General features: G+C 42.4%; 1 protein-coding gene across 2 annotated transcripts in view; it reads right to left on the reverse strand.

Annotated features, from left to right (window-relative positions):
• Window positions 1-11,621, reverse strand: part of neurl1aa (neuralized E3 ubiquitin protein ligase 1Aa) — a gene marked incomplete at its 3' end in the record, with an annotated part of 42,546 nt that extends 30,925 nt beyond the window's left edge. For both annotated transcript variants that reach the window (XM_079159425.1, XM_079159426.1), the window contains exon 1: window positions 11,499-11,621. In XM_079159425.1, coding sequence (XP_079015551.1) covers window positions 11,499-11,532 — 34 coding nt within the window. In that variant the 5' untranslated portion in view covers window positions 11,533-11,621. The remainder of the gene's footprint in view (window positions 1-11,498) is intronic.
• Between the last annotated feature and the right edge of the window lie 366 nt (window positions 11,622-11,987).

The raw sequence follows: 11,987 nt of genomic DNA on the forward strand, positions 1-11,987 counted from the left end.
CTAGTGAGACCCGGTGGGTCAAATCAATTAATGTTGTTTAAATTGTTTTCTACACTGAAATAAAGAGAGATATTCACATCAGGTTAAAGCTGTCTGGTAAAGTGAATGTTCCAGGTAGAACACCTTGTAGCTTGTAGCACAGTGCTAATTCTACCGTTGAGCTGAAAAAAAGATGATTGCTGGACGATAACTTTTCACAGTTGTTAAGTCCTACTTTAAGGGAGTATAAACTGATAAGCCAACAAACCAGACTTCCTGGACTTTGTCTTTAAAAATAGTAAACAGCAGCTTTGGTAAGTGAACTGCTTTAGTTTTTTTACATCTGCAGTAGCGTTACTACTGTGTTCATTTTTCTATGGTGTTGTTTTTATGACACGGTTAATATTGTTCCCTCTGATGTGAATAATATTTGAACGGTGCCCTTCAGTGTGTGGTGGAATGCGTGTTTTAGCGTCGCAGTGTTGCTGGAATGTGCAGAGGCCTGTTGAATCGTGTTATTTGGGTTTTATGTTATTCTACCTGCTTTGTTGTCATATAAATAAATGTGACTGGTTCTTATGAGTTTGTTCTTGTCATTGTGTTAATTACATTGTTTTTGACTATATGCATTGTCCGTTAATGACGAAGCATCCCGTCATGCTGGCGTCACAATGAGGTTATTAGGAGCTGGTTCTACTGTAGTAGGACAGCACTGAAGGCCCAGGTATAAAATACACGGCCCGCCACTGGTAGAAAGACATTTGAGCAAAATTGCTTTTATTGACAAGAAAACTATTTATTCCATATAGCAGTTCAACTGTTAAAGATTCAGTGTGTACACTTCAATCCCATGCTGTAGTTTAAAGTTATTAGACGGACCAAAGCAGCATCGATCCTAGCGACTGATCTCAGTCCTCCAATTACCTCAGCAACACAAATCCTAGAGTATAGGCTCACGTCCACAGAGCCTGATATGTGACCCCTTGATGTAAACAGCTTGAAAATGGCTCCTGTTATCAATCGGACAGCTGCCTCTTAAAAAAAATGCTGTTTGTGCACACAGATTGATGCATGTGTTATCTGTGAAAAAGCAGTTTAAACAGCCTCGCAGGAGCCATTTGCTAAAGGTCAAGAATGTGTTATTATGGAGGAACAGGGTAAAAAGCCTGTATCCCTCTGCCCCAGAGAGAAGAGGTCTTTATCCCACTGCTGACAACACTACGAAGGCTTATGTGTGCAGCTAATATCTGTCATACGCCAACGGACAGCTCTGTGGAGCAGTAAGCTAATCTCAAACCATTTCAGAGGTGAGCTGTGTGTGTGTTCTTGTGTGCGTTTAGTTATCTAGAGTTGTGTAGTTGTTACTCACCAACATATCACCTAAGTGGTTTACCATGCAAATAGGATTTTATAAAAGGGAGAAAACTATTGAAATATTTACTGCCTGGTGCTGGGGAACAACTGTAACAGCTATTCTCCAAATGAAATGGTCACAGAAGGTAACAGTTAAGCTGTATCATATATAGTCATATATCACATATAAATAATCAAGGTTTGATATTTTTTCAAACGTGTGCTAAGTGTTGTGTGATTAACATTTGCAGGGTGTGGTGAGTTGAAAGAGTACTAAATGGCCAGGCTGTTCATACTCACACCTACAACAAGTAATGTACTAGTTTGTCAAGAACCCACAGAATTGTGAGCCACTTAAAGGGAAGTCAGGTGACGTTGTGTAAAAAGTGGCAAAGTTGGTGTGGGCTTGAGGTAGAAGTGGATGGACGGGTCAAACAAACACAGGGCGGGAAGTAAACATTGACTTATTCACCTTTATTTGGTTGTTAACGCCTCGAGAGTAAGTTACCTAACAAACATACTTATTTGAACCCAAACCACGACTGTCTCCCAAACCTAAGCAGCAACATGTTCTGCATAGGGCTGCAACAACGAATCGTTAAAATCGATAAAAATCGATTATCAAAAGAGTTGGCAACGAATTTCATTATCGATTCGTTGTGTCGCGCGATTATTACGCCACTCAATAAGTCGTGGAGATGTTTGAGTGTTCACAGCAGGCCCGGTCGCCTGAACACCGCAGCTAGGAATAATGGAACAGGACTCCGGTTCTGTAGCTGACGCTGACCGGCGTATAAACGTTGCCATGACAACACCGGAAGTTGATTTACGCGATTTGTATTATTTTTTGTTTATTTCTGCAATTATAATACATTACATGTATTGCCATTTTGGGTACCTTGTGTTAAACTCGTAACTGCTTCGCCGTTGTTTTACTTATGATAGACAAGCTTTTGTTTTTGTAACATGACCATTAAACCGGAAGTTAAGCGGAGCTCAGAAAGATGAGAAATGGCGGTGAAAACAGCGAACTGTTTCTTCCCTGTCTGTTATTCTACAGCTGGTCTACCAGGCGAACACGGTAAAGTTTATTCAGTTAACTCATTAAAGTACTGTTATACTTGTAGGTGATGAGTATTTTGGGTAACCCACTGAACCCCACTCCTGATATTAGTCCATTTCTTTTTTTAAATTATTACTTTAACAGCTCAGGGATGTTCAAGCAACCTGTTTGTGCACTCTCTGAAGATGTTTTGCACTGTGAATTTACACTGTCAGCTCTGTTTTTGAAAAAAGGGTTAGAAATTAATGCTTTTTTGTTTTTTTATCCGATTCATCGATTAATCGAACAAATAATCGACAGATTAATCGATTATTAAAATAATCGTTAGTTGCAGCCCTAGTTCTGCACTGCACGTGGCTGTGCAGACGCACCAATCGCTCATGTGGCTGAACATTCGTAGAACGCACAAAACTGCTCTATAAGGATACGGTGTAATAAGGAGGCATTCTGATTAACATACATGTAAGACATGTGTACAAACAATTATTTTCTTTTGTGAACTGAAATTGCTCTATTGACTAGTATTTGCAGATACCATCGATCCAGATCCCCACCATATATATATATAAACATTAATGATTAAGGATTTTAGTGCCGTGGAAACATGATGAGTCTATGACATTCAGTCACAACAGCAGCAGCGCTTATGAAGCACAGGTAGCCCACATAGCAACCCACTCCCTCTTCTTGTTGCTATGTACAGTCCAGTTAACACTCTTCAGAGGAGACTAGGGGAACACACACACACACACACACACACACACACACACACACACACACACACACACACACACACACACACACACACACACACACACACACACACACACACACACACACACACACACACACACACACACACACGCAGTCTAGTGCTAGGTGTTACATAAAATAACAAATGATTACAATCATTAATGTACTGCTGGGCTTTAGATCCGTTACCAAAAGAATATGGTAATAAAAAACATATTTGCATTATTTGAATATCATGTTGACTCATGAAGTTCTCCTGGAATAATTGCAATCATCACCATCTCATGAAGGTAAACGCATGAATTGTGTCTTTCACAAAAGATTACCAGTGTAAAATGTTCCTCTTGAGTTCTGTATTTGATGTTGCTCTCTGTAGATCCATTGACGGTGGCATTTACGACGCCACGACGAGCATGGAGGCCAATGACAAACAGCATCTTAATGATGTTTACATAGAAGTGTCTGGATGATGTATTCAATCCCACTGACTCGTGACAAAACGGCATTCCAGCCTGATGTAACAGCAACTGTGAAATGAATCACACGATAGTAGCGGCCATTAATCACACACACATTATCATTTAGGCTTAGATGCATCAAAATACAGCGCAGGGTGGCTTTACGCAGCTTATAGATATGTGCCTTTTACACTGTAGTTAACAGGGTATTACATTTCCTGTTCTTCCTGATCTCTGTTCATACATGTGTGACGGACGCCACAGGCCCCGGGTGTGAAACCCAATCGGCTGTGTAGCTCAATGACAGGGAGCTGCTATTCTACCTGGGGACAGGTACCAAGAACTCATTACGGGCTCATCACTCAGTTTGTTGGTGGTAACCAAAGGACTTGACGTGCTGCTAGGCAACATCATGACAAATCTATTGGTTCAGTGTTGATGATGCATTGATAGAGGAGCCCACGTAATGTGGCTTGACGGGGGGTTTCCATGATGACTGCGGTCAGAGGAGCCTCAGGTGATCCTGTAATTTAAAACTGTTAACACTAGATTCGCTGCTATTGGGTTGCTGCTTTCTTGCCTTACGATAGCTTACATTGTAAAAATAAGGCTGACGTGCAATTTAGCTTTGTCATTATTCATTCATCCTGACTTTGTCTTCATGATGCAAATTTGATCTGTTGTTAAGGAGCAGGTTGGGTTTTCAAAGACATTTTCATGATTTCACAAATGCCTGTTCTGCCCAGAAGGATAAGTCCAACACTTCCACACATCAGCTTTGCTCTTGCATACGTACATTAGGTCTGTTGCTGAGACGCAGACACAATGTTATGTTTCTACAGTAGGCAGAGAGAATAGCTCTATGGGACCGTGAGAATACGAGACTGGGTTGAGTGATTGAAAATATATATTGGCTTTTGGCTTTTTGGGGGGATTTTGGTCATTGTATTTTGCGAATGTAATGATCTGCCTCCAAAGAACGAGTGAGAGACGCTGCTCAGCGGCCGAGCAATGGCAGAGAAAGTTTAGTTCTTTTTATTTAGTTTCTTCCAGTTATGAAGTTAAAGGCTAATAAGCTTGTCTCAGTTCAGTGAAGGGGAGCAACTTGAATTCAGAAGGTGTAAAGTCGTATTTTTCTGTTTAATAAGAACAATGTGTGTCAAAATATTTCTTTACTAGACTAAAGAAGTAAACTCACTGCACCGGTGAGGATACGTTGTAATAGCATGTGGAGGCGTTCTGACTCACATACATGTAAAACATAATGAATCGTCTGGGTACAATCAATCATTTTCTATGGTCTGAACTTGCTCTACTGACTAGTATTTGCAGATACCATTGATCCAGATCGCCACCATAATCTAGCTATAACATTCGATTATAGAGAGGGGACAGATGAGAAAGAAGAGAGGAGGCAAGGATAGAGGAGAGGGGAGCAGGAACGGGTAAAGATGGAACAAGCGTCCAAAAAGACAGCAAACACAAGACTGGACCCAAATAGGCCTGAAGGTTCAATGCTTGGTTGTACTATACTTCAAATGGTACGTTTCAAGAACAATATTATTTAAAAAGCTCATTAAAAATGACTTTTCTTACACTATTGATGTTGTTGTTGTCAAATGTGACAATCTGCTGCTTTTCCCAGTCTTACGTTTCTCAGGGAAATTTGTCTCACAGCCGGCTAAAACAAAGAACGCAGAACGAGCATAAAACATAATAAATGCATAAAACATATCATGGAATATGGTTATGAGCAGTAGACACTAACTAAAGGAGTATCTCTAGTTCCCTACCCTGTGCTTATCCTACTGTAGAGGCACTCTATCAATATTTCACACCGCGTTGACCTGGCAGTGAAAGGTGAGACGGCAGAGATGATGAATTTCTGGCTGCCATCACCCACTAGTCTTCCCGCTGTTACTGCATTCTCTTCACGAGCAAGATTACACAACGTTATCAATAAGTAATAAGATCCAAAGGCCACATACAGTGGAGCACAATGTAATCCAATGATGCTTCTCTGGCGGTGAAAGAGAGCAGGCTGGTGGAGAGGCGTAATGATATGCAGTGTGCATTGACTGAAAACAGTGCTGGCTGGAAGTCATCTTGAGGGCGCTGCCTTGAAGGTGACGTGTCATGAGGATTTAGCATGCTTGCTGGACAAAAGAGGGTCAGGGTTGGTCCACCCTGTGTGTCTTGACTGGGGCTGCACTGTTATGGCTAAAAGGATAATCACTATTATTTTGATCCCCATTATTCATTGATTTTAGGGACGACATGCGTCCATTGTACTTTCACATTTCAACAAACAGGGCACTGCTTTCACTTCCATGCTGTGCTACATCCCTGCTTATGTCCGAATCGTAGTTTTGCAGACATGCCTGTCTGCGCTCAGCGTCTCCTCGTCATCATCGCTGTGTGGACGTACCTCAAAGTAATTTCTGGGCCCTCTCCCTCTTGACAGCGGGAGGCTGGTGTCTCTGTGCATTACGCACCACCTCTCCGGCTGAAAGCTTGTGCGTAATGCAGCCTGCGGAACCTTCCACTCAGCCCCTTTCGGACCGAGCCCTGCGTGGGTTGTGCTCCTACAAAAGTAACAGCAGCGAGGGCCCTGGCTAAGCTCACATCTCATGACATGACTCGGGAGGGACTCAGCCAGACGTTTCCCCGTTCTCGGCTAAAATGACGGCGCATCTTTAATTAAAGGAATTCATTTGAAATGATTCTGTTATTCTACAGTATTGTTGTCTGCATTTCTATTTGTTATTGAATCAGAAGCATTTTCTTAAAGGTTTGGTGTGTTTGTTAAAAAAAAAAATATATATATATCCGAATAATGAATTTAAAACTGAATACCTACCCAACGAATAAATATCTTAATAGTCAAATATTCGGGTCCAATAAAATTTTAACAAAACTTTTTACTCAAAATGAAATGAACATTTTCATGCTTCATTCCGACTGATTAACAAACAGCTGCATCAAAATAAATGATTTAAATAAGGTTCTTTAGTGCATTTTAGTTTAGAGTAATATACTGTACATCACTATTCTACTCTGGACGGCTGGCGTAACATTTCTCACATGCTGCTGCTGCTGCAGGGTGCATACACAGCAGCATGACAGCTCCCCAAAAGTGAAGCCACAACATCTCGATCAGTCGGCTGACTGGTAGTTTAAGAAGCGCTTGGTTTGATATGCAGCAGAGTTTATTTATGAGCGGAGCACACAATTTTAAACGTCAATGTCGTGATCGCGATTAATTGCAGCCCTGTGACCGACTGTTGAGGAGGAGGAAGTTAAAATCAAACGGGAGACACTGACGCACACTCGAAACAATACCACCTGACCCTGAGACATGCGTTTCTGTCACTCCATAGCAACCGGTCAGGCCTGATCAACGCTCTGTCTTCCTACCTCCTGCTCTCATACACACAAAGACAAAGAAAAAGATAGCGGGAGAAGAAAGAGGAGATATTTTCAGTGGTAACTGTTGGTCTGCATGCTGTATTAAATATCCATTGCCTTTATTACCGGAGGCATATCCCTTGACATCACTGTGATCCAATCTGATTCCAAGAAGTTAAGAAACGTTACTTTGTTACATAGCATCTCTTCAGCTCTGCAGTCTCTGCTTTGTATTTGGATACTGAAATCCAATTGACATCGCGTGGAGCCAGACGCTCCATCCAATCAGCCGGTGCGGCCTCAGACACTGGCCCACTTTCAGTCAATCGCGAGCAAAGAAGTGGAGCTCCCACATACTCGGCAGGCTCAATTGTGCAACCAACTTAGCAAACACTGTTCTGATGTGCTCTGATGCTTCACAGCTGCCTGAAGTCGGAGGAGCAAACATCGGAGAGCGTTATCTGCTCCTCAGTCAGTCACGCCTTTCTCTTACATGAAAACAGTACAGAACAAGAACTGGGGTTCTTTAGCTGCTGCATTTACAGAAGCATACGTATGGAGGAAAGTGGAAATATGATTCTCATGGTTTCTTCAAAGAAGCAGCTGAAGAAATCAAATGCTCTCCATGAATGGCTGTGGATCACCATAGCAACGCTTGTTCTTCCCATTCACTTGTGATCAGGACTTTTCTAAATGTAGACCTATATTAGCCGTGATCATCACATAAAATACACTTATCTATTAGTCGATTTCTGAACACTAAATTGTGTCAAAATACTGATTTATTTCCCAATAAGTGATGTAATACTAAGTACAGCTTGTTAGTATTGCAAAAAATATGAATAATTGCAATATGCAACAATAACCAGGTCACTGTGTATTTTGTATAAAGAACTCAAGAGCCAACTAATCAATACATATTTACAATACATAATACTTGTGTGTGAACAATTTAACGGATTAAACAGGACTTCTAAAGGGACACTGGGGACAGAATTCTACAGAAGACAGTACACAAACTAACAAAAGGACAACGTAATATATCATTTTCAATGAACAATAGAAAGGGTTTAAAAAATATCTGGTATGGATGCAACAGTTTGTAAAAGAACATAAGCTTCTAACCTTTACCTCCCAATGTATTGGACGTCTCGTTAAAAAAAACTGAATTATAGATCCTCAGTCTTTGTCTGTATACATTTATGAACCATAGGACTCAAAAGTGCTTGATATTAATATGATTTGGTATTGAATTGTCTTGATTTCTTTCCTACTTTTTTGTTATAGTAACCTTATTTGCAATATGATAGATTGGGCATGTAAAAGATATGCATATTAATTGATACTGTTTTTTGAAGCCAGTGATTGTTTCTACCTCATGCACCGACACATGTATTTTAATTTGTATTTACTTTCTCTGTCTGACCTTTACTATCATGAAAAATGTGCAACTAAAACATAATACATAGACCTCTAAAGTAAAAACACTTTCACCAAACTTGTCAAAGGAACGGCAGTCAGTTGCAATGGCAAACCTGATTGCTTATTTTCATTAAAAGGTCATTTACATTTAAAGCGGTATTTCTGAAAACTTTGCTTGAGTATAATTGTTTCAACCAACACACCACAGCCTTACTGATTGTGGTTGAACAGGTTAGCCTGAAGCCATCCACCAATCAGAGCTTCGTTGACTTTTGAAACAGCCAGTAACACTCATGTTGTTACTCATGGCTTACTTCCCATGGCTCCTCCCACTTCGCCATTCTATTGGAACAGATTCAATAAAAAAGATCACGGTTTGTGGAGTGGGTGTTCCCAAGAAGATCGGCTTGGATACATCTTGTTAAGGAACAAATGCAGATCAACTTCAGATTTGTTATTTAATTAAATTCAAAGAAACAACCTCTCTTTATTTTTAATATCACAGATTTAACTATGCTACATTTACATCCATTAGTCCATTTACTTCTGCTTATCTGGGGCCAGGTCGCAGGGGCAGCAGGCTTTGGAGGGAATTCCAGACGTCCCTCTCCCCTGCAACGCTTTCCAGCTCATCCTGGGGAACCCCGAGGCGAGACGAGATATGTAATCTCTCCAGCGCGTTCTGGGTCTACCTCGGGGCCTCTTACCAGTCGGACGTGTCCGGTTCAACGCTTGCAGCCCTGCTGACACCCACCGAACCGCCTGTTCATCTCGCGCTCCATTTTATCCTCACTGGTGAACAAGACCCTGAGATACTTGAACTCCCTCGCTTGGGGCAGTGACTCATTCCCAACCTGGAGGGTGCAATCCACCGTTTTCCGGCAGAGAAACATGGCCCCAGACTTTGAGGAACTGACTCACATCCCAACTGCTTCACACTTGGCTGTAAACTGCCCCAGTGCGTGCTGAAGGTCACGTTCTGAAGGAGCCAATAGAACCACATCATCTGCAAAAAGCAGGGATGCAATTTTGAGGTCCCCAAACCGGACACTGTCCTCCCCACAGCTGCGCCTTGAAGTCCTGTCCACGAAAATCACAAACAGGATTGGTGACAAGGGACAACCCTGGCGGCCAACACGCACTGGAACGTGCTTAACTTTGTTGGAGTATCCGGACACAGCTCTTGCTTAAGCAAGGCTAAAGAGCTGGTCAGCTGTTCCAAGGCCAGGACGGAATCTGCGTTGCTCCTCCTGGATCTGAGGTTCAACAATTGGTCAGAGCCTCCTTTCCACCACCGTGGAATAAACTTTCCCACGGAGGCTGTGTGAAAATTGGAGCAGACTCCCAGATCCCTCTTTTAAAAAAATGGGAACCATGTGGATCGGCCAGGTACAGCCCGAAAAATCTTCACGGAGCAGCATTGGGGTCGGGTGCAATGTGAGCTGGGCGTCAGTCAAGAACGGGGATCTAGGCATGCCGACCCCGGCATCGCAGACTAGCTCTACATTGACATCCGCTCAGATTTTTCTTTTCAGTGTTATTAGCATTAGCATACACTGATAAACGGGACCATTTACAAAGTGTATGCTTGGCAAAAACACAGTCTGCACACAGAAACCTACCATGCCAACACAAGAAATAAATGACTTAGTATTTGGAGCAACTGCTATTGAGAGTCACGTGGCATAACAAGAGAGAAAGTCCACTTAGCGCAGCGTCATCATTTCGTTGTTACATGATTTCGACAAGAACCAAAATCTTTTTTCTGCTGACTGGATTGTATGGGGAGAGCTCAGAGGTTTTATGCAAAATACACACTGCTTACACTTAAATGATACCACAATAGTGAATCATCTCCGAATTTACCTGGAATTATTGTATTTGAATGCTTATGAGGTGTTTGGCCTTGATCCTAAAGATAAGGGGTTGTAGCTTCCTTGGCCTGCTGTCTTAGTCTCTCAGTCTTTAACTAATTGGATCAATCCTGAGGCTTTAATTAGAACCATCAGGTGGTCCAAACTAAAAGAGGCTGTAGGAACAGGATTAACTCCAACAGGCTCACACATATGTGCACACATTATATATATCTATCAAAATAACATGTTATATAACAATGGCATGCTATTAATAATTCCATAGAAACAGGGAGTGGCTTCAGATGTATGCCATTGGCATTGTTTATCTTCCATATCGTAATAGAGGAAGAAAGAGAGGAGGAGCAGAACTACTTTTGTTGTAAAAGAACATCATGATGTTGTTTGTGTAACGTTTGTCACCACTGGGAGCATCAAACAAGGCACACAGAGACTAAAGCTGGCTTACGTTTAGCCCATGAACCAATACAGCAGCTTCACTGATGAGATCCACTGTTTATTGACAGTAAAGCCACAAAGTCCCTGGAGGCTCTTAAATACACCTGGAAACCTAAAGACGGTCGTTTCCACACATAGAACCACGAGGTCCATGTGCCACTATATTAAAAACAGCACCCTACTTTAAAGACAAAATACCGAACAGGTTACTTTTGATTTTTTTCACTACAGTTAGCAGTTTTGCTCATAGCCATAACTGATCACACTGCTTCGACCTGTTCCTGGTACAGGATCGATGGATCGATTTCCTAAAGCGCAGCTGCACACTGAGTCTCCTTATGAACAAGGGGAAACCACAGCAGCGAGCAGAGGGAAACCCCGCAACTTTCCTACTGACATGTTGGCGCTCCTGAGCCCTCGCCATCTGAACACTTCACAGCAGTTTTCAACGAGAGATGGGTCTTCTTCATAGGAGCGCGAGGAGGGGGCGTTAATCAAAGTGAACACAGCTGCGCGTGTCGATCCTTTATTCTAATTACCGGAGTGAGTGACGTAATTGGGACCAACGAATAGGCTGTAGTGGCAGTATGGTACCTGATGGTGATAACACAGCCAGTGCTGTGAGCATAAAGCTAATACTACACTTTATCAATTAAACACAGGAGAACCACATGACCACAGCTGGGCCGACACAATATCCTTTTAATACAACGTGTATTCCCCAAACATGCAGCCACACGGGTTTCTTACCGTAAAAGGCATTTCGCGTTATCTGGCCACCCATTGCTTTATTCCCGTAGAGTCCGCCTATCGCCTGTATGGATTATTCAGATGCTCGCGTTTGCACAGTCCGGCGCTCGTGACATGATTGCACGTTCGCGTCCGAAGGCAGCCTATCGCTTCTATCCCTTCCGAATAGATGCAAACGCGGACCCACTCCCTCTTTCTTGTGAGCGCAGGGACGACATCCGTGAAGGCAACTCCCCCCCCCCATTCACTGAGCGCTCTCTCCGCCTCCGGTCCCACTCACTCTCTCTCTGTGATTTACATAAAAGGTGGAGACTGTCTGAGCGCTTTTAACGCTGTCGCTGCCGCACTGAGCGGACACTAGTGGGGTCTCTGTGGAGCGCGAGGTGGGCGTAGCGACCAGTCCCAACAAACAAAGTATTGGGCTGTGTAAAGGTGTATTGACCTGTGTTACATGTTTTATATTAATTCAGTCATGAAAAAAAAAACGAG

Source organism: Pholis gunnellus, assembly GCF_910591455.1.
Source record: "Pholis gunnellus genome assembly, chromosome: 5".
Lineage (NCBI taxonomy): Eukaryota > Metazoa > Chordata > Actinopteri > Perciformes > Pholidae > Pholis > Pholis gunnellus.